At 39.8% G+C, this 22,500-nt stretch overlaps 1 protein-coding gene across 2 annotated transcripts in view; it reads right to left on the bottom strand.

Annotated features, from left to right (window-relative positions):
* The window catches only part of LOC310732027 (uncharacterized protein), a 141,424-nt gene that overhangs the window by 117,524 nt on the left and 1,400 nt on the right, over positions 1–22,500 (bottom strand). Inside the window, exons 2-14 of one of the 2 annotated variants that reach the window (XM_083552179.1) lie at positions 22,376–22,492; positions 21,914–22,024; positions 21,338–21,448; positions 19,811–19,865; positions 16,403–16,601; positions 14,473–16,234; positions 14,154–14,327; positions 13,686–13,853; positions 13,275–13,448; positions 12,887–13,057; positions 10,663–10,833; positions 9,643–9,813; positions 9,072–9,242 (exon numbers count right to left, since the gene is read on the bottom strand). In XM_083552179.1, coding sequence (XP_083408305.1) covers positions 9,072–9,242; positions 9,643–9,813; positions 10,663–10,833; positions 12,887–13,057; positions 13,275–13,448; positions 13,686–13,853; positions 14,154–14,327; positions 14,473–16,234; positions 16,403–16,601; positions 19,811–19,865; positions 21,338–21,448; positions 21,914–22,024; positions 22,376–22,410 — 3,473 coding nt within the window. In that variant the 5' untranslated portion in view covers positions 22,411–22,492. Of the gene's footprint in view, positions 1–9,071; positions 9,243–9,642; positions 9,814–10,662; positions 10,834–12,886; positions 13,058–13,274; positions 13,449–13,685; positions 13,854–14,153; positions 14,328–14,472; positions 16,235–16,402; positions 16,602–16,925; positions 16,945–19,810; positions 19,866–21,337; positions 21,449–21,913; positions 22,025–22,375; positions 22,493–22,500 lie in introns of those variants that run through there. The other variant, XM_083552180.1, reaches the window with a different exon arrangement.

Here is a 22,500-nt window from a genome sequence, read left to right on the forward strand (position 1 = left end):
ATAAATAAATTAATTTAAAAAAAAGGGGGTATTTATTTTTATTTTTTATTTAAATTATCTTCTCCGTTCCTGTTGCGGCGCGTGGTTTATATTTGATTGTATTAGTTGCTGATCATGGTCTGAATGTGTGTTTGTAGGGATGTGCGCATGAACACAGGTAGCATATAGTGAGAATAGTTGAACCCCGTTTGTGAGGTAAACAACTTTATTGTGGGGAAGGGGGAAACTTTTTGAAATGTTTGGTTTGTTTGTTTGTTTGTTTTCAGGTGCGGCTAAAGAGCGCTAGCTGCTGTTTTGTACCTGTTTTGTATGTTTTTATACTGTTTTATAAACCTGAATTAGCTTGTTTGGGTTACAGGTTGGACCAAGCGGACGTCGCAGCTGTAAACCGCTGGATTACTGAGTGTTTTAAAAGATTATTCTATGAAACGGTTCTGTGCTATATTTCAGTAAGGACTTGGATATTGATCTCTTGTGCAGGTGTATTAAATGAACAGGCTCGGTATTTTTGCTCTGTGAGCCGCTTGGACGCTTTTTAAATATTAATCGGGAGTTAATTGTTTTTCTCTTTTTAACGTGTGTATAAGTGTAAGTACCATTTACATAACTATTTCCACATGTTACTATCTGAGCTGTGATTTTTGAGACTTAAACCGAAGGGGAGATTGTTTGTGTGTTTTGGGTTTATTTTTGGTTTATTCTTGGTAAGAATTCTGCACTGATTTGCTGTGTGCTCTGTCTCTTCTGTTACAGAGAGGATGTAATCTAGTCTCTCCGATTGTGGGTAAATAACTGGTAAGCTGTAAATGGTATTTTAAAATATTTAAGCATTTTTTTTGTTTAATAAATTTGTACTATTTTTGGAAAGTCACGTGTCTTTAATCCCACCTGAACCAGCAGGGTCCTACATATTGTTGTAACTTTTTTGGTTTAATTATTCTTTTGGGTTCAATCTATTTTCCTGGGTGAATAAATAACCCAGGTGGCGTAGTCGGTTCCTTTTTATTTTTAATACCTTTTAACCAAAGGTTACAAAGGCAACAGACCGGGCCGCTGGAAGTCATTTTGAACAGGGGTGCTGTGAACTTTTTTTTTTTGGGTCTATTTAGAATACATTTTAAAAATAATTACATAGGGCTGTGACGATGGCAGTTTATTTTACCACCGCGGTGGTAGTGGACCAAATACCGGCGGTGGTTGGGGGGTTGTTTTGAAATAATAAATAAAAAACTCAAAGAAACAACACACTAAAGCCTGTAAAGCATTGAAATAAATATCAGTAAATACTGGTAACTTACATAATATAATAAAGTTGAATCCATTTAAAAAAAACAAAAAAAAGTTTTATATTTCCACACAAAGACGCGTTATAGCCTCCCGCTCTGCGCTTCGAGAGGGATGTGGAACACGAGCAGGAAAGAGACCACCGATCTCTTTTTCTGATATCATGTTGTTGTAAAAGGTATGAAGCGCTAATTTGATCTTCCACAAGGGCAAGGCATTTAGGCTATGTGTGCGCTTAATAACAAGCACAAACTGTAGGCTATTAAAAAGAATTTGACGTACAAGTAAAAATGTAGGGTCTGTACAGCGTTTTTTCTACTTTACCACAGTAAAGAATACGAAAATAATCGACCTAAAAGCGAACAAAGGAAGAAACGTTTAATCCCCTTTGGAAATGGGTGAAGACGCGAGTGAAGATTTGGGAAAAGAAAAAAGAGATTCCTGGCAGGGATGAGACACTATTTTTGAATATTCGATTAGTTGATTTAATTGTAGAATATCTAATGTTCTAATGTCTGTTGTGGATCATTCTCTAAAATAACATGTCCATGTTCTGGTGCTGTAACCAGAGGGTGACGCTGCCAATAACACACATAACAGCTGTCACAAAGAACCGGCAAAAGTAATGATTATGAATCTGTCAAATATAGCAAGGAGACATTTGAATTGTTTATTAATAAAGTGTTTTTTTTGTGTGTCAGTGTCGGGCTGCAAAGATGAAGATGACGATGTTCACTCATCATCTCCGCAGTGACGCGCCTATAGAGAGAAATGCAAACTTAATACGGAAAACATAATAAACATATGCTAGTCGGTTTATTTTCATTTTGAATTGTTTTGTTTAAAAGTAGACAATTCAAGCTTTCTATATAAAAATATTCCATTAGTTTTTCTATCATTTCCTAAAATATAAGGAATTTATAAATTGTGCAAAATATTTTTAATAGGCCTACATTAAAAAAAATCTTTCTCTCGCCAATAGGGGGTGCTGCAGCACCCCCAGCACCCCCACTTCCTGCGGCCATGGCAACAGATGTTTTTAGTGATTTTAACTTTCCATCAGATTTACTGCTGCCTGAAAACTCGACTTCGTTGATGCCAGTAAAGTAACTTGAATGTAAACATGGCGATTGCGGATTTTTGACGCAGATTTGTTTTAAAAACAGAGTCACGTCTCTGTTCATTTGTGCCTCGTTTATATACTTTACAATGTGGCCCTAATCGCACTGAATCTATATTTATTTTAATTACTTTTGTGTGACTGATTAACCAGTTTATGAAGCTGCTCTGAGGAACTAAATGTTTTTGTTCAGATTTGATTGAAATAATCTTCCAAATATTAACACTAAAATAAACAATCATAACTTTGGTAAAAAGAAGTCTTTTGTCTAATGAAGAACTAAGAAGTCTGATGTCTATATTCACACTGTGTGGCCAAAACTATTGGAAGATCTGATGTTTCCAGCTGTATGTGATTCTTCCCCGAATAGGAAGCACAAAGTTGGAGATCTTTAAATCTGGCAACATTCAATTTTTCCTTCACTTCAACTAGGAGACCAAAACCAGAACCTTCTCACCTACATCAGTAGCAGACTTTACTGACACCCTTGTGGCTGAATGAACACAGATCCCTATATATACAGATGTGGAGAACATTGTTGGTACTTTTCCATTAAAGAAAAAACCCACAAACGTCGCTGAAATAACTTGAAACTGACAAAAGTATTCAATTAAAAAATTATGAAAATTAACAAATAAAATCAGACGTTGCTTCTGAATTGTGGTTCAACAGAAGCATTTAAATAACAAACTAATGAAACTGACCTCGATAAAAATGATGGAACCCTTTGCTGAATATTTTGTTGCACATCCTTTTGAGGAAACATGGAGGAGCTCCAGAACATAACCGAATCTCCCCCATGTTCCACAGTAGCCACAGTGTTCTATACTTTGTGTTCTTCATTGTTGTGTCTGTGAACATAGAGCTGATGTGACTTGCCAAAAAGTTCCAGTGTTTTATCTAAAGGACCATCTCCCAGAAGCTTTGTGACTTTTCAATATGCATTTTGGCAAATGTTTGGTTTCCCTTTGGTCGTCTTCCATTGAGTCCATTTTGGCTCAAACAGTGATGGATGGTGTGATCTGACACTGATGTACCTTGAGCTTGGAGTTCACCTCTAATCTCTTTGGAAGATCTTCTGGGCTCTTTGGTTTTGCAGTGCAGAAGAGGCCGACACGCTGTTTCAGGAGTTTCATAGCAGCAACATTGGTGCACATTTTGTCCAGTTTAAAACTCCAGATGTTGTTTCTCAGCACTACTACTGACCTGGCAGCTCAACACACACAGAGAAATGAGTAGACTTATGCACTGTATTGACTTTTCCCTCAGTGACTTCATCAATTCAATACATTTTTAATGATAATAAACTGATATAATAAAAATGAACCAGTCCTTTGATGATATTAGTGTTTAGTGGATTAGTGGGAATTAGATATTAGCATGTTCTTAGTAACATTTGATTTGAGCATCACTTTCATTTGATCCTACAGATTTGTAGAACATGTGAAGAACATGGATTTCATCTCCAGCTGTAAACTTGCCAACTTAAAGTAAAGACAGAGTTTATAAATGATGAGTAAAATCCAGACATGATAAATAAGTGTTTAATTCGAGTATCTGATACATTCAGAAGACGTTTTTATGAGCGAGAACATCAGAGCAGATCTTCCTGACGTTTTATTTACAGTGAAGCTTTTTTTAAATGTTGTGATCAACAAGAAAATACGATTTAAATCATGATTTTATTGCACATTATTTACAAATTTAATTACTATATATGACATTTATATTTTAGTATAAAACATTATTTAGTGTAGAATAAAATACTTTTAACAAATATATATTCAGTTCAGCTCTGAAACTCTGTGTGTAAATAAAGAAGCAGAAACATGATGAGTCAGCACTTCTCCTGAGATGTTCTTCAGTGTTCAGTAATTGATCAGTGGATTCACTACAGCTGAAGTATCAGTCACCTACCAAACCCTGCTGTTTCCTTCTGTCCTGCATTGAGGAGTTTCTCTGCTGATTATGTAGTACTGTGTGTTTTATGGATTGGAGGTGTGAGAGCTTGTGGAGCTCCTGGTTTGGTGTCTCTGTGTGTTACTGCTGATGTTGACTTGCCTCCTGCTTTTCTCTTCTCTGATGGAATATAAACTGTACACACTGTTTCCTACATTAATCTACACCCCTGTGAATTTGGCTGTTCAACAGATTTACTACCAGTGCTGAGATTACAGGCAGCAGCTCCTGTAAATGTTTGTGTCCGTAATGTATCATATCTGTAGGAACAGAAGAGTAAAAACATGAGAATGAATTTATTTACAGTAAAACAGAATGTAGTCGTTACAGACTTGTGAACTTTAAAACACTTCCAAACCTGTGGTTTTCTTTTCTTCAGCTTTTCTATCATTTACACTGAGGAAGTGCTGATCACTGGTTTATCAGCTTTATTAAAGTTCATCTGATACTGATTCAGACTGAGTTTCCCAAAAACATCACAACACAACGATTGTTATTAAATGTAGCGTGAACTTCACACTGAACTCCCACTGAACCCTGAGAATCATCTCAACTTTGGGAAACTCAGCCTTCTACAGCAATCATCAGTATAGAGACGGCCCTTATTCACTTCTTATATTTATATACTTATAAAACTTGATGTATTTATGAAGAAATGTTTACTGATAAAGATTTTAACATCAAAATGTAGTCAGTAGTGGAAGATTTCTAGAGTTGAAACTAAACTCCAGGTTAAAATCATGCTGTATGTTAATCTTTATATAAATCCCACTCGTCTCTAAACACCATGCAGAAGTGTGCTGTGTGTCGTACTGGCAGTGATCAAACCACACCTTCATTTTAGTGGAATAGAAAATAAAATCTCATTATTTTCTACAGAAATTATACAATCTGTGTTACATGAACTTACTGTAGTTTTCCTCCTGAACTCTGTATAATCTCCTGGAGTTCCTGTACAACTGAATCTTTTAGTTCATTCTCTCTCAGATCCAGTACTTTCAGATGTGAGGAGTTCAATCTCAGAGCTTCAGTCAGAGCAGCTCCTCCTCCATCAGTTATCCTGCAGTCTATTAACCTGCACACAGGGAGAGAATGATGGAGATGTTTACAGTAGGAATGAGATTCATCAACACAAACACAAATGTTTAATTCATACAGAGATGAAGATTTTCTCAGTTTTGTTAATGAGGATCAAGAAAATATAAAGATCTCAATTTTGTCAGCCAGCGGCGGCGCACTTCCGGTTCTTTCACTTCCGCAGCTTCCGTTTCCGGAGTAGCGCGAACTCTCCACCGTCCCGGCCGCCATGTTGCCGTTCTATAAATAGACGCGGATTTCCTTCGTTCTCTATCAGATTGTCTCGTCTGCTTCCGGATCTTTTTGTAACTTTTCTGCTCCCTCGTTTCGCTTCCAGGATCCTTTAGTTACTGTTTTGGATCTTCCGGTTTTCCTCGGATTCGCTTTTGCCGCCGGTTTGTTTTATGTTTATTTTTCTTCTTTTGTCTTTTATTCTCTCACTGGCTCCCTCTCTCGGCCATTCCCTGCTCTGCACCTGGTCATAAGTTATCGGACACTTCGTGTTTTTGTGTTTTTACGTGCACTACTCGGCCTGTTGTTTCCTCTGGGTTTTGCCTGAATTTGTTTTTTTTTTTTAATAAAGATGTTGATTATAAACCTCTATATAACCTATATATGGCCGAAGGAGAAGGAGGAGAGGAGGAAGACGCCTACAGAGGCGACAGGGAAAGGAAAAGTGGAGGAGAGTGGAGGAGAGTGGAGGTTCGGGTTGGTACTTTAAATGTTTGTACTATGACGGGTAAAGGGAGAGAGGGAGCTGATATGATGGAGAGGAGAAAGGTAGATATGTTGTGTGTTCAGGAGACCAAGTGGAAAGGGAGTAAGAGCAGGAACATTGGAGGTGGGTTTAAACTGTTTTATCATGGTGTGGATGGGAAGAGAAATGGTGTAGGGGTGATTCTGAAAGAAGAGTACAGTAAGAGTGTAGTGGAGGTGAAGAGAGTTTCTGATAGGGTGATGATCGTGAAGCTGGAAGTTGAAGGGATGATGATAAATGTCATCAGTGCCTATGCTCCACAAGTCAGCTGTGACATGGAGGAGAAAGAAAGATTCTGGAGTGAATTAGATGAAGTGGTAGATGGTGTCCCTAGAAATGAACGATTGGTGATTGGGGCAGACTTTAATGGACATGTAGGTGAAGGGAACAGAGGTGATGAGGAGGTTATGGGTAGGTATGGCCTAAAGGAGAGAAATGTGGAAGGGCAGATGGTGGTAGATTTTGCTAAAAGGATGAAAATGGCAGTGGTGAACACATATTTTAAGAAGAAGGAGGATCATAGGGTGACGTATAAGAGTGGAGGAAGGTGCACACAGGTGGACTATGTTCTATGTAGGAGATGCAACCTGAAGGAGATTGGAGACTGTAAGGTGCTGGCAGGGGACAGTGTAGCTAGACGGCATCGGATGGTGGTCTGTAGGATGGTTTTGGAGGCGAAGAAGAGGAGGAGGAGAGTAAGGACTGAAAGAAGAATAAGATGGTGGAAACTGAAGGAGGAAGACTGTAGTGTGAGGTTCAGGGAAGAGGTCAGACAGGGGCTCGGTGGTGGTGATAAGATGCTGGACGATTGGGCAACTACTGCAGGAGTGATGAGGGTGACAGCTAGAAAAGTTCTTGGTGTGACATCTGGAAATAGAAAGGAAGACAAGGAGACGTGGTGGTGGAATGAGGAAGTGCAGGAGAGCATAAGGGGAAAGAGGTTAACAAAACAGAAGTGGGATCGACAGAGTGATGAGAAAAGTAGGCAGGAGTACAAGGAGATGCGGCAGCAGGTAAAGAGGGATGTGGCGAAAGCCAAGGAAAAGGCATATGAGGAGCTGTATGAGAGGTTGAACACTAAGGAAGGAGAAAAGGATTTGTACCGATTGGCCAGGCAGAGGGACCGAGCTGGGAAGGATTCGTTGCAAGTTAGAGCAATAAAGGATAGAGAGGGAAATGTGTTGACTAGTGAGGAGAGTGTGTTGAGAAGATGGAGGGAGTATTTTGAGCAGCTGATGAATGAGGAAAATCAGAGAGAGAGAAGGTTGAATGATGTGGAGTTAGTAAAGCAGGAAGTGGATAGGATTAGTAAGGAGGAAGTGAGAGCAGCAAATAAGAGGATGAAGAATGGAAAGTCGGTTGGACCAGATGACATACCGGTAGAAGCGTGGAGATGTTTAGGAGAGATGGCAGTGGAGTTTTTAACCAGATTGTTTAACAAGATTTTGGAAGGTGAGAAGATGCCTGAGGAATGGAGAAGGAGTGTTTTGGTACTGATCTTTAAGCATAAGGGAGATGTGCAGACCTGCAGTAACTACAGGGGAATTAAGTTGATCAGTCACACCATGAAGTTATGGGAAAGAGTAGTGGAAGCCAGGCTGAGAGAAGAGGTGACCATCTGTGAGCAACAGTATGGTTTCATGCCGAGGAAGAGCACCACAGATGCCTTATTTGCTTTGAGAACGTTGATGGAGAAGTATAGTGAAGGACAGAAGGAGCTGCATTGTGTATTTGTGGATTTAGAGAAAGCGTACGACAGGGTGCCGAGAGAGGAGTTGTGGTATTGTATGAGGAAGTCAGGTGGGTCAGAGAAGTATGTGAGGGTGGTGCAGGACATGTATGAGGACAGTGTGACAGCAGTGAAGTGTGCAGTAGGAACGACAGACTGGTTCAAGGTGAAGGTTGGACTGCATCAAGGATCGGCCCTGAGCCCTTTCCTGTTTGCAGTGGTGATGGACAGGTTGACGGACGAGGTCAGACAGGAGTCTCCCTGGACTATGATGTTTGCAAATGATATTGTGATTTGTGGTGAGAGTAGTGAGCAGGTTGAGAAGAGCCTGGAGAGGTGGAGATATGCGCTGGAGAGGAGGGGAATGAAAGTCAGTAGGAGTAAGACAGAGTACATGTGTGTGAATGAGAGGGAGGGCAGTGGAGTGATGCGGTTGCAGGGAGAAGAGGTGAAGAATGTGGAGGAGTTCAGGTACCTGGGGTCAACAGTGCAAAGTAATGGAGAGTGTGTTAGAGAAGTAAAGAAAAGAGTGCAGGCAGGGTGGAGTGGGTGGAGAAGAGTGACAGGAGTGATTTGTGATAGTAGAGTATCTGCAAGAATGAAAGGGAAAGTTTATAGGACTGTGGTGAGACCTGAGATGTTGTATGGATTAGAGACAGTGGCATTGAGTAAAAGACAGGAGGTGGAGCTGGAGGTAGCAGAGCTGAAGATGTTGAGGTTTTCGTTGGGAGTGACGAGGATGGACAAGATTAGAAATGAGTTTATTAGAGGGACAGCGCATGTTGGACGTTTTGGTGACAAGGTGAGGGAGGCGAGATTGAGATGGTTTGGACATGTGCAGAGGAGGGACATGAATTATATCAGTAGAAGAATGCTGAGGATGGAGCCACCAGGAAGGAGGAAAAGAGGAAGACCAAGGAGGAGGTTCATGGATGTGGTGAGGGAAGAAATGCAGGTAGTTGGTGTAAAAGAGGCAGATGTAGAGGACAGGGTGGTATGGAGACGGATGATCCGCTGTGGCGCCCCCTAATGGGAGCAGCCGAAAGAAATAGAAGAAGTTGATTATAAACCTCGCTGGTGTTCTGCATTTGAGTCCAACTACCTGCATCCTGACAAATGTAGTGTTTCATCACTGAGTTTCTCACCGCAGTGTCTCCAGTTTACACTCGTGTTTCTTCAGTAGATCACAGAGTTTCTTCACTCCTGAGTCTCTCAGTTTACACCAACTCAGATCCAGATCTCTGATGTGTGATGGATTTGTACAGAGAGCTGAAGCCACATCAGCCCAGGATTCATCACTTATACTGTTCTGTAATCTGTAGAAAAGGAAACAGTTTTCAATCCAACATTTATATATAAAATATTATAGAGATGCGTCTAAAAAAAGGCCAATAAATCTTTACAATTCTGAATTCCTTTTATTCAGATGGTAAAAAAATGTACAGTAAGAAATGTACGAGGAAACATGAGATGAAAAACATACACATACAAATATAATTTATTTTAACTTTTTCTAATGTACTTTTACCTCATGACAGTTAGTATGTAACTGCTTGATAATTCCTGTAAAATTAGATTTATAATTACTATATTAATAAACACGGCTGTTAAACTAATAATATAATGAAGATCTCAGTTTTGTTAGTGTGGATCAGGAAAGTGTGAATATAAACATTGTGATTTCAATTCAGTTTATTTTATCATAAAGTTTCTCACTCCAGTGTCTTCAGTTTACACTCGTGTTTCTTCAGTAGATCACAGAGTTTCTTCACTTCTGAGTCTCCCAGTTTACACCAACTCAGATCCAGATCTCTGATGTGTGATGGATTTGTACAGAGAGCTGAAGCCACATCAGCACAGGATTCATCACTTATACTGTTCCGTAATCTGTAGAAAAGGAAACAGTGTTTAATCCTGAGGTTTTTATCTTCAGAGACCAAAAGAACCACATTCCAACCACATCAGACACAAAGAACCACAATTTATTATTCATATATTTCAATAGTTTTAAATTAATTTAAAGACTGTTTTTAAGCTACACACACACACACACACACACACACACACACACACACACGGTTTACATTCTCAAGTAGTTTTTCTGGTGATAATAAAACCACATCAGGACACTGAGTGAGATTTAATAAATAAATATGAGTGAAAATAATAATAATAATAATAATAATAATAATAATAAGTTTCATCAAATGAATATTTTCCCATAACCTTCTCTACATGACTATGAATGGTATTGTGCTGAAACTCTATAAGCTGCTCCTTAAACGCAGCTCTTTCTATTCCGAGCTGAATTTCAATTATTCAATGTAAAATTGTGAGACACCAAAAGACCTGCTGCAGGTCACATCTTAAAGTGGAACAGGCCGGATGTGGCCCTCGGCTGTGTGTTGAGTAACTTGGGTTTAGTCCAACATTAGAGAAAGAAAGGATACAGAAATGACTGAAGTAAAAACATCATCACATTTCTAACATCTACTTTCTGTTCTTCAGAAAAAAGATTCTAATTATACAATTCATTACTATTCATTTTGATCAGAATGAAACTTTTTTCCTTCTTTTTCCAAAATAAAGCAGTGAGAATGAAAAGAAATTCAGATCAGCAGCTGGAAAAAGTAAATGTAGTTTATATTCATAGTTAATAACCAGAACTGCTAAGAGTTTTATTCTGTTCCTGCTTTTTATTATTAAACTGTTTCATCACATCACTGAGTTTCTCACCGCAGTGTCTCCAGTTTACACTCGTGTTTCTTCAGTAGATCACAGAGTTTCTTCACTCCTGAGTCTCCCAGTTCACACCAACTCAGATCCAGATATCTGATGTGTGATGGATTTGTACAGAGAGCTGAAGCCACATCAGCACAGGATTCATCACTTATACTGTTCTGTAATCTGTAGAAAAGGAAACAGTGTTTAATCCAACATTAGAGAAAAAACACATTTATAAACTCTGTTTTTTATCGTATATTCTTTCTTCTGATTTATTTACCGTTAATATTCACCAATATCTAAAAAATAATTATAACCATTAGGGGTGTAAAAATATACAACATTTCAATTCAAATACAATTTTAAGCCTCAAAAACAAACATTAACTGAATATAATTGTTAATTTTCTGTTTTTAATTGATGAAAATATTTGATATAAAATAGGGCAGAGGGGGGCACAAACTAATGCATTACCTAAATAAATAAATAAATAAATAAATAAATAAATAAATAAATATGTAAGTTTGAATAATCATGTTTTCACAAGTAACATTTACATTTCTGTTACAAATGTACACTAGAGTTTTGTTTTTAGCATCTACTGTTCATGTGGACTGAAAGTCACGGGATACACAGTGATAAAACTTCCCCCATGGGGGTCTTTAGAACAGATAGAGGGGGGGATTTAACACTAGATATAAAATATGTATTTATATAAACACTGGCAGGAAGTTGTTTGTCAGACTTTTCTGTAAACAAGGAAGGAGACCAAATAAAATCATGTTTTTGTTGTAAAATAAGTTTTTTAGCTGATTATTTTTAAATGATTGTGTAATAAATAAACTGATTATTTGTTCCTAATCCCACATCCTCCTCATTACCAGAGTTACAATACACCTTTATTTCATCTTTATTACTGATAATAAATCTAATCTAGAGAGCGAGTTACACACGTTAGTTACACATTACTGACTACTGCTAAGAGTTTATTCTGTTCCTGCTTTTATTATAAAACTGTTTCATCACATCACTGATCCACTTTTCTGATGTGTGATGGATTTGTACAGAGAACTGAAGCCACATCAGCCCAGAATTTCTCACTTATACTTTTAGATCATCTGCAGAAAAGGAAATAATATTTAGTCGATTAGAGAAAGAAATTATACAAAAACAAGTTATATAATATTCAAATCATATCTATAGTAGGTTGTAGGTTGTATTGTAGGTTCTTCAAAGTAGCCACCTTTTGCTTAGATTACTGCTTTGCACACTCTTGGCATTCTCTTGATGGCTACTTTGAAGAACCTACAATATGACATATTTTCAGTTCACTTTTTTGTTATGTATATAATTCCATATATAATTCCACATGTGTTCATTCATAGTTTTGATGCCTTCAGTGTGAATCTACAATTTTCATAGTCATGAAAATAAAGAAAACTCTGTGAATGAGAAGGTGTGTCCAAACTTTTAGTCTGTACTGTACACACACACACACACACACACACACACACACACACACACACACACACACACACACACACACACACACCTAACAGAGAAGAAGGTCGTAGCAGCCGCCATGATTAATCTAGTGACTGGAGTAAATATAAAGTGAAAGACAGAATGCAGTTTAAATACATTTGTGTGTGTTTAAGCGCAAAATAAATAATAATATATATTAATGTAATATTTGAGTTAAAAAAATGTTATGCTCGAGTTTTTAAACTAACATTTTAGTCTGTTAGTATTTGTGCAAATTAAATGTTACAGATGTTTATATCTGTTTACATCTGTTTACTCCTGCTGAGACTGTGTGTGTGTGTGTGTGTGTGTGTGTGTGTGTGTGTGTGTGTGTGTGTGTGTGTGTGTGTGTGAGAGTGTGTGTGTGTGTGTGTGTGTGTGTGTGTGTGTGTGTGTGAGAGTGTGTGTGTGTGTGTGTGTGTGTGTGTGTGTGTAAGAGTGTGTGTGTGTGAGAGTGTGTGTGTGTGTGTGTGTGTGTGTGTGTGTGTGTGTGTGTGTGTGTGTGTGTGTGTGAGATTAAGAAACTTCTGTAGAATTTCACTGTATTAAATTACAATAGAAATGACAGGATTTTCTTCAATGTACAGTTTACTGCAGGACATCATGCACTTTTACACTCTTTAAAATTAATCTTTTTATATCTGTTCACACACTAACACTCATATTCTGCATTATTACACAACTTAATGTGTTTCATCACTGAGTTTCTCACCGCAGTGTCTCCAGTTTACACTCGTGTTTCTTCAGTAGATCACAGAGTTTCTTCACTCCTGAGTCTCTCAGTTCACACCAACTCAGATCCAGATCTCTGATGTGTGATGGATTTGTACAGAGAGCTGAAGCCACATCAGCACAGGATTCATCACTTATACTGTTCCATAATCTGTAGAGAGAGAGAGAGAGAGAGAGAGAGAGAGAGAGAGAGACAGAGAGAGACAGAGACAGTGTGTGTGTGTGTGTGTGTGTGTGTGTGTGTGTGTGTGTGTGTGTGTGTGTGTGTGTGTGTGTGTGTGAACAGAAAGTGGAAATGTGAAATGTTACACTAATTGCTCTTACAGCAGGATGAAAATAGAGATCTGTATGTGTGTGTTGTTTCTTACGTAAGTTTCTGCAGTCTGTAATGTGGATCCTGCAGCAGAGCTGAGAGATTCTTCACGTTGACGTCTCCAGGTGTTGTCCTGCTCAGATCCAGTTCCCTGTGCAGTAGGGGGTCTTCACCTACAATCTTACTAAGAGATCTGAGGGCTTCTGCTGCATCAGCACTTTTCAACAATCTGTAGAGAAAAATAATGCTGCATGTTAAAACTGTGTAATGAGAACAATAAGGAACTGATTCACTTCTAGATTATAGAAATGTAACAGCAAAACTTCACATGACTGTAAGGTACAGTGGCATCAAATAATGTGGATTAAAGTGAACACAATTACACCGTGTTTAAAACACAAACACACTGTTAATACTATTACACTCCAATAACACTCTAAATATATAACTGATAGTGAAGAATCACCTCAGTGTCTTTAGTTTATGTTTTGGATCCTGTAGTAAATCAGTGAGCAGCTTCACTCCTGATTCTCCAGGATCGTTCCCTCTGAGATCCAGCTCTATCAGGTGTGATGATCTCAGAGCTTCAGCCAGAGCAGTGTATCCTTCCTCTGTTATACTGCAGTCTGAAAGTCTAAAGAGAAAATAAAATACACAATTAACACGTAATAAACACAATTAAAGCTACAGATTGTGAGATTTCCCAGTGAAGTTCCGTCACCAATACAAAGTTCTAGTTTTGGCCACAAGACCAAAAGTTTACTGAAGAGAAAACACATTTAGAAGGTAATCAGTAGTAATTTATAGAATAGAATTATATGAATCTGTTTATTTAAATATTTATAGTTTATTCACTTAACATGTCCAGACACCACCATATTCTCACTCTGGGATTTTCTTGTTAGTAATGTTGCTGGATATAAAAATTATGTACCTCAGTGTCTCCAGTTTACAGTTTGGACTCTTCAGTGCAGCACAAAGCAGCTTCACTCCTGAGTTCTCCAGAGGATTCCTGCTCAGATCCACCTCAGTCAGCTTGGAGGATTCTGAGCTGAGAACTGTGTGTAAAGTTGAGCAGCTTCTCTCTGTCAGATTACACTCACTGAGTCTGAAAGGAGAAAATGGCAGAGGAACTCATTAATTACTGAGACCTTCATAAACACAAACACACTTTTCTCTCTCACACATATTTTTCATGAGTAAATGGATCAGACTGATACCTGACACCAGTATCACTAACAGCTTTTACTTACAGAGCTCTTGTAGCCTGCTGGACGACTGGTATCAGTCTCTTAAAGCATTTATCTGATCTTATGAACTTCTGGAGCTCAAACACTTCCAGATCCTCCTCTGATGTCAGCAACACAAAGACCAGAGCAGACCACCGAGCAGGTGAGAGTTCAGCTTCAGAGAGACGTCCTGAGTTCATGTAGCTTTGGATCTCCCTCACTAGTGAATCATCATGTAACTCGTTCAGACAGTAGAACAGATTAATTAATCTCTCTGGAGATGGATTTTGTTCAAACTTGAACTTGATGTACTGAACAATGTCCTTTTGGCAGTCAGAGCTGCTTCCTGTGTGTGTCAGCAGACCTCCAATGAGCTTCTGATTAGACTCCACTGAGAGGCCCAGAAGGAAGCGGAGGAAAAGATCCAAGTGTCCATTTTCACTCAGTAAGGCCTGGTCCACTGCACTCCTGAGGAACTCAGACATTTCTGATGTGTTGAAAAGACCAGACAGATTTGTGGTTTGTTCTTTTGGAATTTGTTTGTCGAGGAAACAGAGAAATGCAAATAATGAAGCCAGAAACTCCTGAACACTCAGATGCACAAAGCTGAACATCCTCCCCAGGTGGAGTCCAGACTCTGTTCTGAAGATCTGAGTACACACTCCTGAGTACACGGCCGCTTCTGTAACATCAATACCACACTCTCTCAGGTCCTCCTCATAGAACATCAGGTTTCCCTTATCCAGCTGTTGGAAAGCCAGTTTTCCCAAAGCCAGGATACTCTCTCTGGTCTGCGGAAGATCAATGTCACTTTTCTGATGGTACTTTTGGTCCTTGTGTTTGATCTGAAAGATCAGGAAGTGTGTGAACATTTGAGTGAGAGTCTTGGGGATCTCTCCACCCTCTGCTTCACCCAACATTCTCTCTAGAACAGTGGCTGAGATCCAGCAGAAGACTGGGATGTGACACATGATGAAGAGGCTTCTGGAAGACTTCATGTGTGTGATGATTGTGTTGGACAGGCTCTGATCGCTGATCCTCTTCCTGAAGTACTCCTCTTTCTGAGGATCACTGAACCCTCGTACCTCTGTGACCTGGTTTACATACTCAGGAGGGATCTGACTGGCTGCTGCTGGTCGAGTGGTGATCCAGAGGAGAGCAGAGGGAAGCAGATTCCCCTTGATGAGGTTCGTCAGCAAAACATCTACTGAGACTGACTCTGTCACATCACACAACATCTCATTGTTCCGGAAATATAGAGGAATTCGACACTCATCCAGACCATCAAAGATGAACAGGACTTTGTAGGCATCACTGTCTATTACCTCCAGGTCCTTAATTTCAGGGAAGAACCGATGAAGAAGGTTCATCAGACTAAAATTTCCCTGCTTTACCAGATTCAGTTCTCTAAAGGGAAGTGGAAACAGGAAGAGGACGTCCTGATTCACTTTTCCTTCAGCCCAGTCCAGAACGAACTTCTGCACAGAGACTGTTTTTCCAATTCCAGCTACTCCTTTAGTCAGCACACTTCTAATGGACTTGTCTTTAAAGAGATCATTACATTTGATGGGTGTCTCCTCAGTTTCTGGTCTCCTGGATGCTGTCTGAATCTGTCTCACCTCATGTTCATCATTGACGTCTCCACTCCAACTCTCTGTGATGTAAAGATCTGTGTAGATCTGGTTCAGAAGTGTTGATGTTCCATGCTGTGAGATTCCTTCATTAATTCTTCTACATTTATCTAGAAGTTTGGATTTGAGTTTGTGCTGATACACAGAGGCGAGTTCTAACAAACAGAGAGATTTGATGATGAATATTTTCATGTCTAAACACCAGACACAATGTGAAATTCAATATTAGTCATGAGGATGAAGATCAGTATAATAATATAGACCAGGGGTCCAGTGTGTTTCCTTCAAAATGATAGAATATTGTAAAAAACTAAAACTCTTACTGATCTGTAGTCTGTTTGCAAGATCTTTCTGCTTCATGGTCTTCAGGACCTGCACTGTGATCTTCAGCACACCCTCTTTAATACACTGCAGATCCTCCTCCTCCTCCTCCCCAGAGCATGCTGGATAATCAGTACTCAGCAGCTTCTTGAACCTGTTCAGCTCATTCTTCAATAGTATGATGACTTTGTGCTTCAGCTCCTGAAAAAAACAACATTTACTACTATTATTAAGCAGATACATAAATAAATAAACTATATGATCAGTTACATGCATTTTATACCACACTGCTGTAAAATTCTGCATTTTGATTGGTCATGAGGTATTTATTTGCTGATTCTGATATGTTTCTAATAACAGCTGAATTATTTCAAGATGGCGCCGGGGAGGTCGGCTGCTGTACCGTCTTTTTTTGTTGTTTATTTTATGTCTTTATTTACATAGTTACCATACTACTTATACAAGATGGTCATCATTAGATATGACAGAGCCGCTCTTATCTCTATTGGTGTACAATCCACTCACCTTTCGCCGTTTTTAAACCCGGACCCATGCTGCGAGAACCTAAGGATGAACAAAGGAGACACGACCCGTATCGGCGTCTGCGAGGGAAACCAGCCGGCATCAGGAACAGGCTGAGGGCACGCGTACACCGCGCTCCCTTAACTAGTATCCTTTAAGCCAATGTCCAGTCACTGGGAAACAAGCTTGACGACCTCAGGGCAAGGGTCAAGTTCCAAAGGGGCCTTCGGGAGTGCAACCTTCTTTGCCTCACGGAGACATGGCTGAACCCAGCGGTACTGGATGTCGCGGAAGTGAAGGGGAGGAGGAGTGTGTCTGATGGTGAACAGCGCAAGCATCGTTCCTCTTTCACGCTCCTGCATACCAAATCTGGAACTACTAACCATCAAATGATGGCCCTTCTTTCCACCTCGGGAATTCAGCTCGGTCATAGTGCCGTTTGTATTCCACCTCAAGCGGACACGCTCTGATGACGTCAACATGTTTACAAAAGCAGTTGGGGGATTCATCGGGAAATTAGCAGATACGGTGCAGAAAACCACCATCAGAACATTTCCCAGCTGGAAGCCATAGGAAACCATCCGCAATGCTCTAAAATCCCGCACCGCTGCCTACAACATGGGGCTCGCCACCGGGGACATGGACGAGTACAAGGCTCCGTCTTACAGTGTGCACTGAGAGGTGAAGGAAGCAAAGTGCCGCTATTGGAGGAAACTAGAGTCACAGTTCCAATATGGTGGCTCTAGGAGCCTGTGGCAGGGACTAAGAACCATCACGGACTATAAAACACAATCCTCTAGAATGGGGAATGTGGATGCTTCTCTGGCAAACGAGCTAAACATCTTTTATGCTAGCTTCGAGGCTGCAGCTAACCACGCTAGCGGCACAAACGGCATGCACATTGATAGAGCCAGAGAGCACGTTCACCATCTCGGAGTATGACATGAGGAGGGCATTCAATAGAGTGAATACCAGGAAGGCAGCAGGACCAGATGGCATCACTGGTTGGATTCTGAAAGCCTGCGCTGACCAGCTAGCACCGGTGTTCACTGAGATATTCAACCATTCACTGAAACAGTCTGTTTTCCCCTCATGCTTCATACAGTCCACCATTGTTCCTGTCCCAAAGAAGCCCCAGCCCACCTGCCTCAACAACTACTGCCCTGTAGCCCTGACCTCAGTAGTGATGAAGTGCTTTGAAATACTGGTCAGAGACTTCATCACTGCATCACTAAAAGACACACTGGATCCACTAAAGTTCGCGTACCGCCAGAACCGCTCTACTGAGGAAACATTGCTCATCTCCTGCCCACTACGTTGAGCCACCTAGGCTACAGAAAAGAGAATTATGCAAAAGATGCTGTTTGTGGACTACAGTTCAGCGTTTAAAACCATAATTTCCTCCTCGCTCACCTCTAAGTTGGAGGTCCTGGGACTAAGCCCACCCCTGTGTAAATGGATCTCCAACTTCCTGACAGACAGACCACAATCTGTATGGGTGGGCAAACACACCTCATCCACCCTCACCCCCAGCATTGGAGCTTCCCAGGGTTGTGTTCTGAGCCCCCTGCTGTACTCACTGCACACATATGATTGTGTGGCCACTTCCAATTCCACCACCATCATCAAGTTTGCTGATGACACTGTTGTGGTGGGCCTGATCTCCAACAATTATGAGACGGCATACCTACAGGAGGTTTAAAACCTGGAGAGATGGCGCCAGGAGAACAACCTTCTCCTGAACGTCAGCAAGACTAAGGAGTTGATCGTGGACTTCAGCACGAAGCAGGAGCGGTCATACCAACCGCTAAACATCAACAGGACCCCAGTGGAGAGAGTGTACAGTTTGAACCCTAGGTGTTCACATTACACAAGACCCGTCTTGGTCCTGTCACATCAACACCCTGATGAAGAAGCCCGGCAACGTCTGTACCATCCGAGACGCTTAAGGGACTTCAAACTACCCTCTCAGGTGCTAAAGACTTTCTACACTTGCACCATTGAGAGTGTCCTGATGGGTAGCATCACTTTCTGGTTCGGGAACAGCACCATGCAGGATAGGCGAGCCCTCCAGAGGGAGGTTCAGTTAGCTGAAAGTACCATCCACACCGAGCTCCCTAACCTGCAGGACATCTACAGCACGCGGTGCAGGCTCAGATCCAGGAAGATTGTGAAGGACCTCAGCCATCCCAACTGCAATTTTCTTTATGAAAATAGCAAAACTTCTTATCTCAGGCCATTTAGAGTTTAATCCAGGAAACACCCAGGATCTAGAACTGGATCTCTCTCTCTCCATCTTCACTTTTATTTATCTACCATATTTTTTCTTGGTTTTATTTTTAATTCTCATTCCATTCCCTTTATATTCCATTCCTTTCTATGCTCGAATGCCGGACAGTCGTAAAAAGCATTTCACTGCATGTTGTACTCTGTATGTGTATGTGTGTGTATGTGTGTGTGTGTGTGTGTGTGTGTGTGTGTGTGTGTGTGTGTGTGTGTGTGTGTGTGTGTGTGTGTGACAAATAAAATGCGATTTTTTAAATTATTTTTTAATTACAGGTGCGTGTAGAGTGAACTCCATATACACTGATTAAAAACAGTTTTCTGATAGGAGTCATATATTTAATACATGTATTTAATTTAATAATATTAATGTATTTAATAATAGAAGTAGAGTTGAATTAAAAACAGAATAAAATAAACTCTAAACTCTTTAATAACTCTTATCTGGTTACACATTATACTGCTGTAACTGTAACTTTAATAACTGTAAAGTGAACTGTTTAAGTTAATCTACTTTTTATTAAAAATAGATAATATACAGTAACACACACACACACACACACACACACACACACACACACACACACACACACACACACACAAACCTTGAATATGGATTCCACATTTCCACAGATGGTTTTTGGTTTCTGTTTTTGGTTTCTGTGAAAAAACAAACATTGTCAGTTTTTATCTTCTCATGGAGGAATTGGTTCAGGGCACAGGAAACACAGCGATGGCACAATAAGAAATGCTGAATCCCAATCCAAATATACTGGAGCCTGAATGACCGACACCCTGTTGATCCGACCGCAACTGTCAGCAAATACTTTGAAAGGCTGATTAGAGACGGCATCTGCTCCCTGAATTTCTAAACCCACTGCAGTTGTTTAACACAAAACCCTCCTGCTGATGAGTGAATTTTCTTCACCCTACACGCTGCACTGTGAGGATTTTTAGCAGCACGTTGCCTGAAAGTATGAGTTTGTGCTACGCAAACACGGCTGTGCAGCAAAAGATCAGTTAGTACACATCATTCAACAATAAATAAATCGATAAATAGATATACCTGTTTTATATAATCATGTGAGTGCATTTAAAAGTGTTTGAGATTAACAGAGGATTTGTACATTAAACCACTTGCCTCTCTGTCCAACTGTAAACACTCTAATCTGCTCATATCTAAGGATCCTATTTGCTCTTCATAATTTCAACATTTATTTGTAAAATATTTTTTTTAAATGTCCTAAATACTTAAAAATTACTGAAAAAAATGTATCCATTCAAAGTGTCAAACACTCAGCAGAAATGATTAGATGATTATATTTAGGATAACTTGGATTAACTTGGATTATGAACACATTATGAACAAAAGGGTATGTGGCATTTTTTGCCATCTTATTTAGAGTTGCCCAATCCAGCTATATTACACCCTCTTACATAGGGTTCCCAATCCAGCTTTACTACACCATCTTACATAGGGTTGCCCAACCCAGCTATACTACACCATCTTACATAGAGTTGCCCAATCCAGCTGTACTACACCATCTTACATAGAGTTGCCCAATCCAGCTATACTACACTATCTTACTAAGAGTTGCCCAACCCAGCTATACTACACCATCTTACATAGGGTTGCCCAACCCAACTATACTACACCATCTTACATAGGGTTGCCCAACCCAGCTATACTACACCATCTTACATAGGGTTGCCCAACCCAGCTATACTACACCATCTTACTTAGAGTTGCCCAACCCAGCTATACTACACCATCTTACATAGGGTTGCCCAACCCAGCTATACTACACTATCTTACTAAGAGTTGCCCAACCCAGCTATACTACACCATCTTACTTAGAGTTGCCCAACCCAGCAGCCCTTTGTACATTTTAAAGCGCACCAAGTGTCCTGCAACACTGACTCTAACAACGACAAGTTTTAAGAGTAAAGACAGAGCCAACAACATTATAATGCCCTTTGACCTCCCGGGGGTTTGAGAAATTTGGCACAGTCATGATTGTGCCAGATGTTTAAAAGAACCCACAATTCCAAAAAACTGAAATGAAAACAAAATGTAACTTTGCATGAGTTGAACAATTAACAATAGAATAGTGATTAATATGAAACAATACCTTTCCTGAAGCTCTGTTCCATCTTTAAAGTCGATGAAGTGTGTCATTGACTGGTCACTTTTAAAGGACACACAGCTGGATACAGGAGAATGTGGTCTTTCTCCAGTTCCACTAAAGAGTAGATACACAAAGTTTAGTCCTGGTCTTGGTTCTGTTGGTTCTGATTAAAGATTTTCTTTAGATGTTTTTATTCAGTTTATTTTGTTGGTCAGTGACTGCGTTTTCTTTAAACAACCCAAACTGAAGGAAACTGTGTTGCTCCCATTTCTGCACCATTTAGTAAATTTCTCCTAATATCAAATGTGTACTTTTTTAACTTTTACTCCTGATTCTCGACTCGTCTCACATCTGGTGAAACAGCTGCATTTTAAATTCAGAAAATATCTACAACACTCTCAAATTCAGTCAGCATTTTAACACCAATGGGCGGGAAAGAGACAAAAGAGAAGAGGTTTTTAAAGTCTTTTATCTTTTTCAGACATCTATTTTACTATCCACAAACCACAGCTCACTCTAAAACCTGATCATGGAATTTAAATGTAGATTATGACAAACAAGAGGAAGCAACAACAATACCGTTCCTGAAGCTCTGTTCCATCTTTAAAGGTGATAAAGTCTGGCATCGACTGGTCACTTTTAAAGGACACACAGCTGGATACAGGAGAATGTGGTCTTTTCCCAGTTCCACTGAAGAGCAGATACAAATGTTTTTATTACTGGTCTTGGTTCTGATTTTGATCATAGAATTTATTATGTTATTTCAAGTTTATTTTGTAGGTCAGTGACTGTGATTTCTTAAAACATCCTAAACTGAAATGTGACACTTTTAAATGAAAGATTTGAACATTAACCAGAAGGTTTCCAGCATTATATGTTTCAATCTCCATTCAATTTCTGGACCATTTTGTAAACTTCTCCCAATACCAAGCGTTTCCATTTCCTTCAAACTGAAGAGATGATAATGAGAGAAGCCTGCAGCGGCTGCTCAGCTTTTTAAAAGTGAGAAATTACAGAACATTGTGTTTTCTTCTCACTTACCATTGTGTGTTTCCCTGCTCCTCCTGGTAACTCATTTCAGAGCTTCTGGTTTTCTCTCAATCATTTGACATGAATTCAGAAACTCAAATGTCTTTTTTTTATCAGTTTATCTTGATCCTGGTGAG

The sequence above is a fragment of the Silurus aristotelis genome (genome assembly GCF_946808225.1).
Source record: "Silurus aristotelis genome assembly, chromosome: 10".
NCBI lineage: Eukaryota > Metazoa > Chordata > Actinopteri > Siluriformes > Siluridae > Silurus > Silurus aristotelis.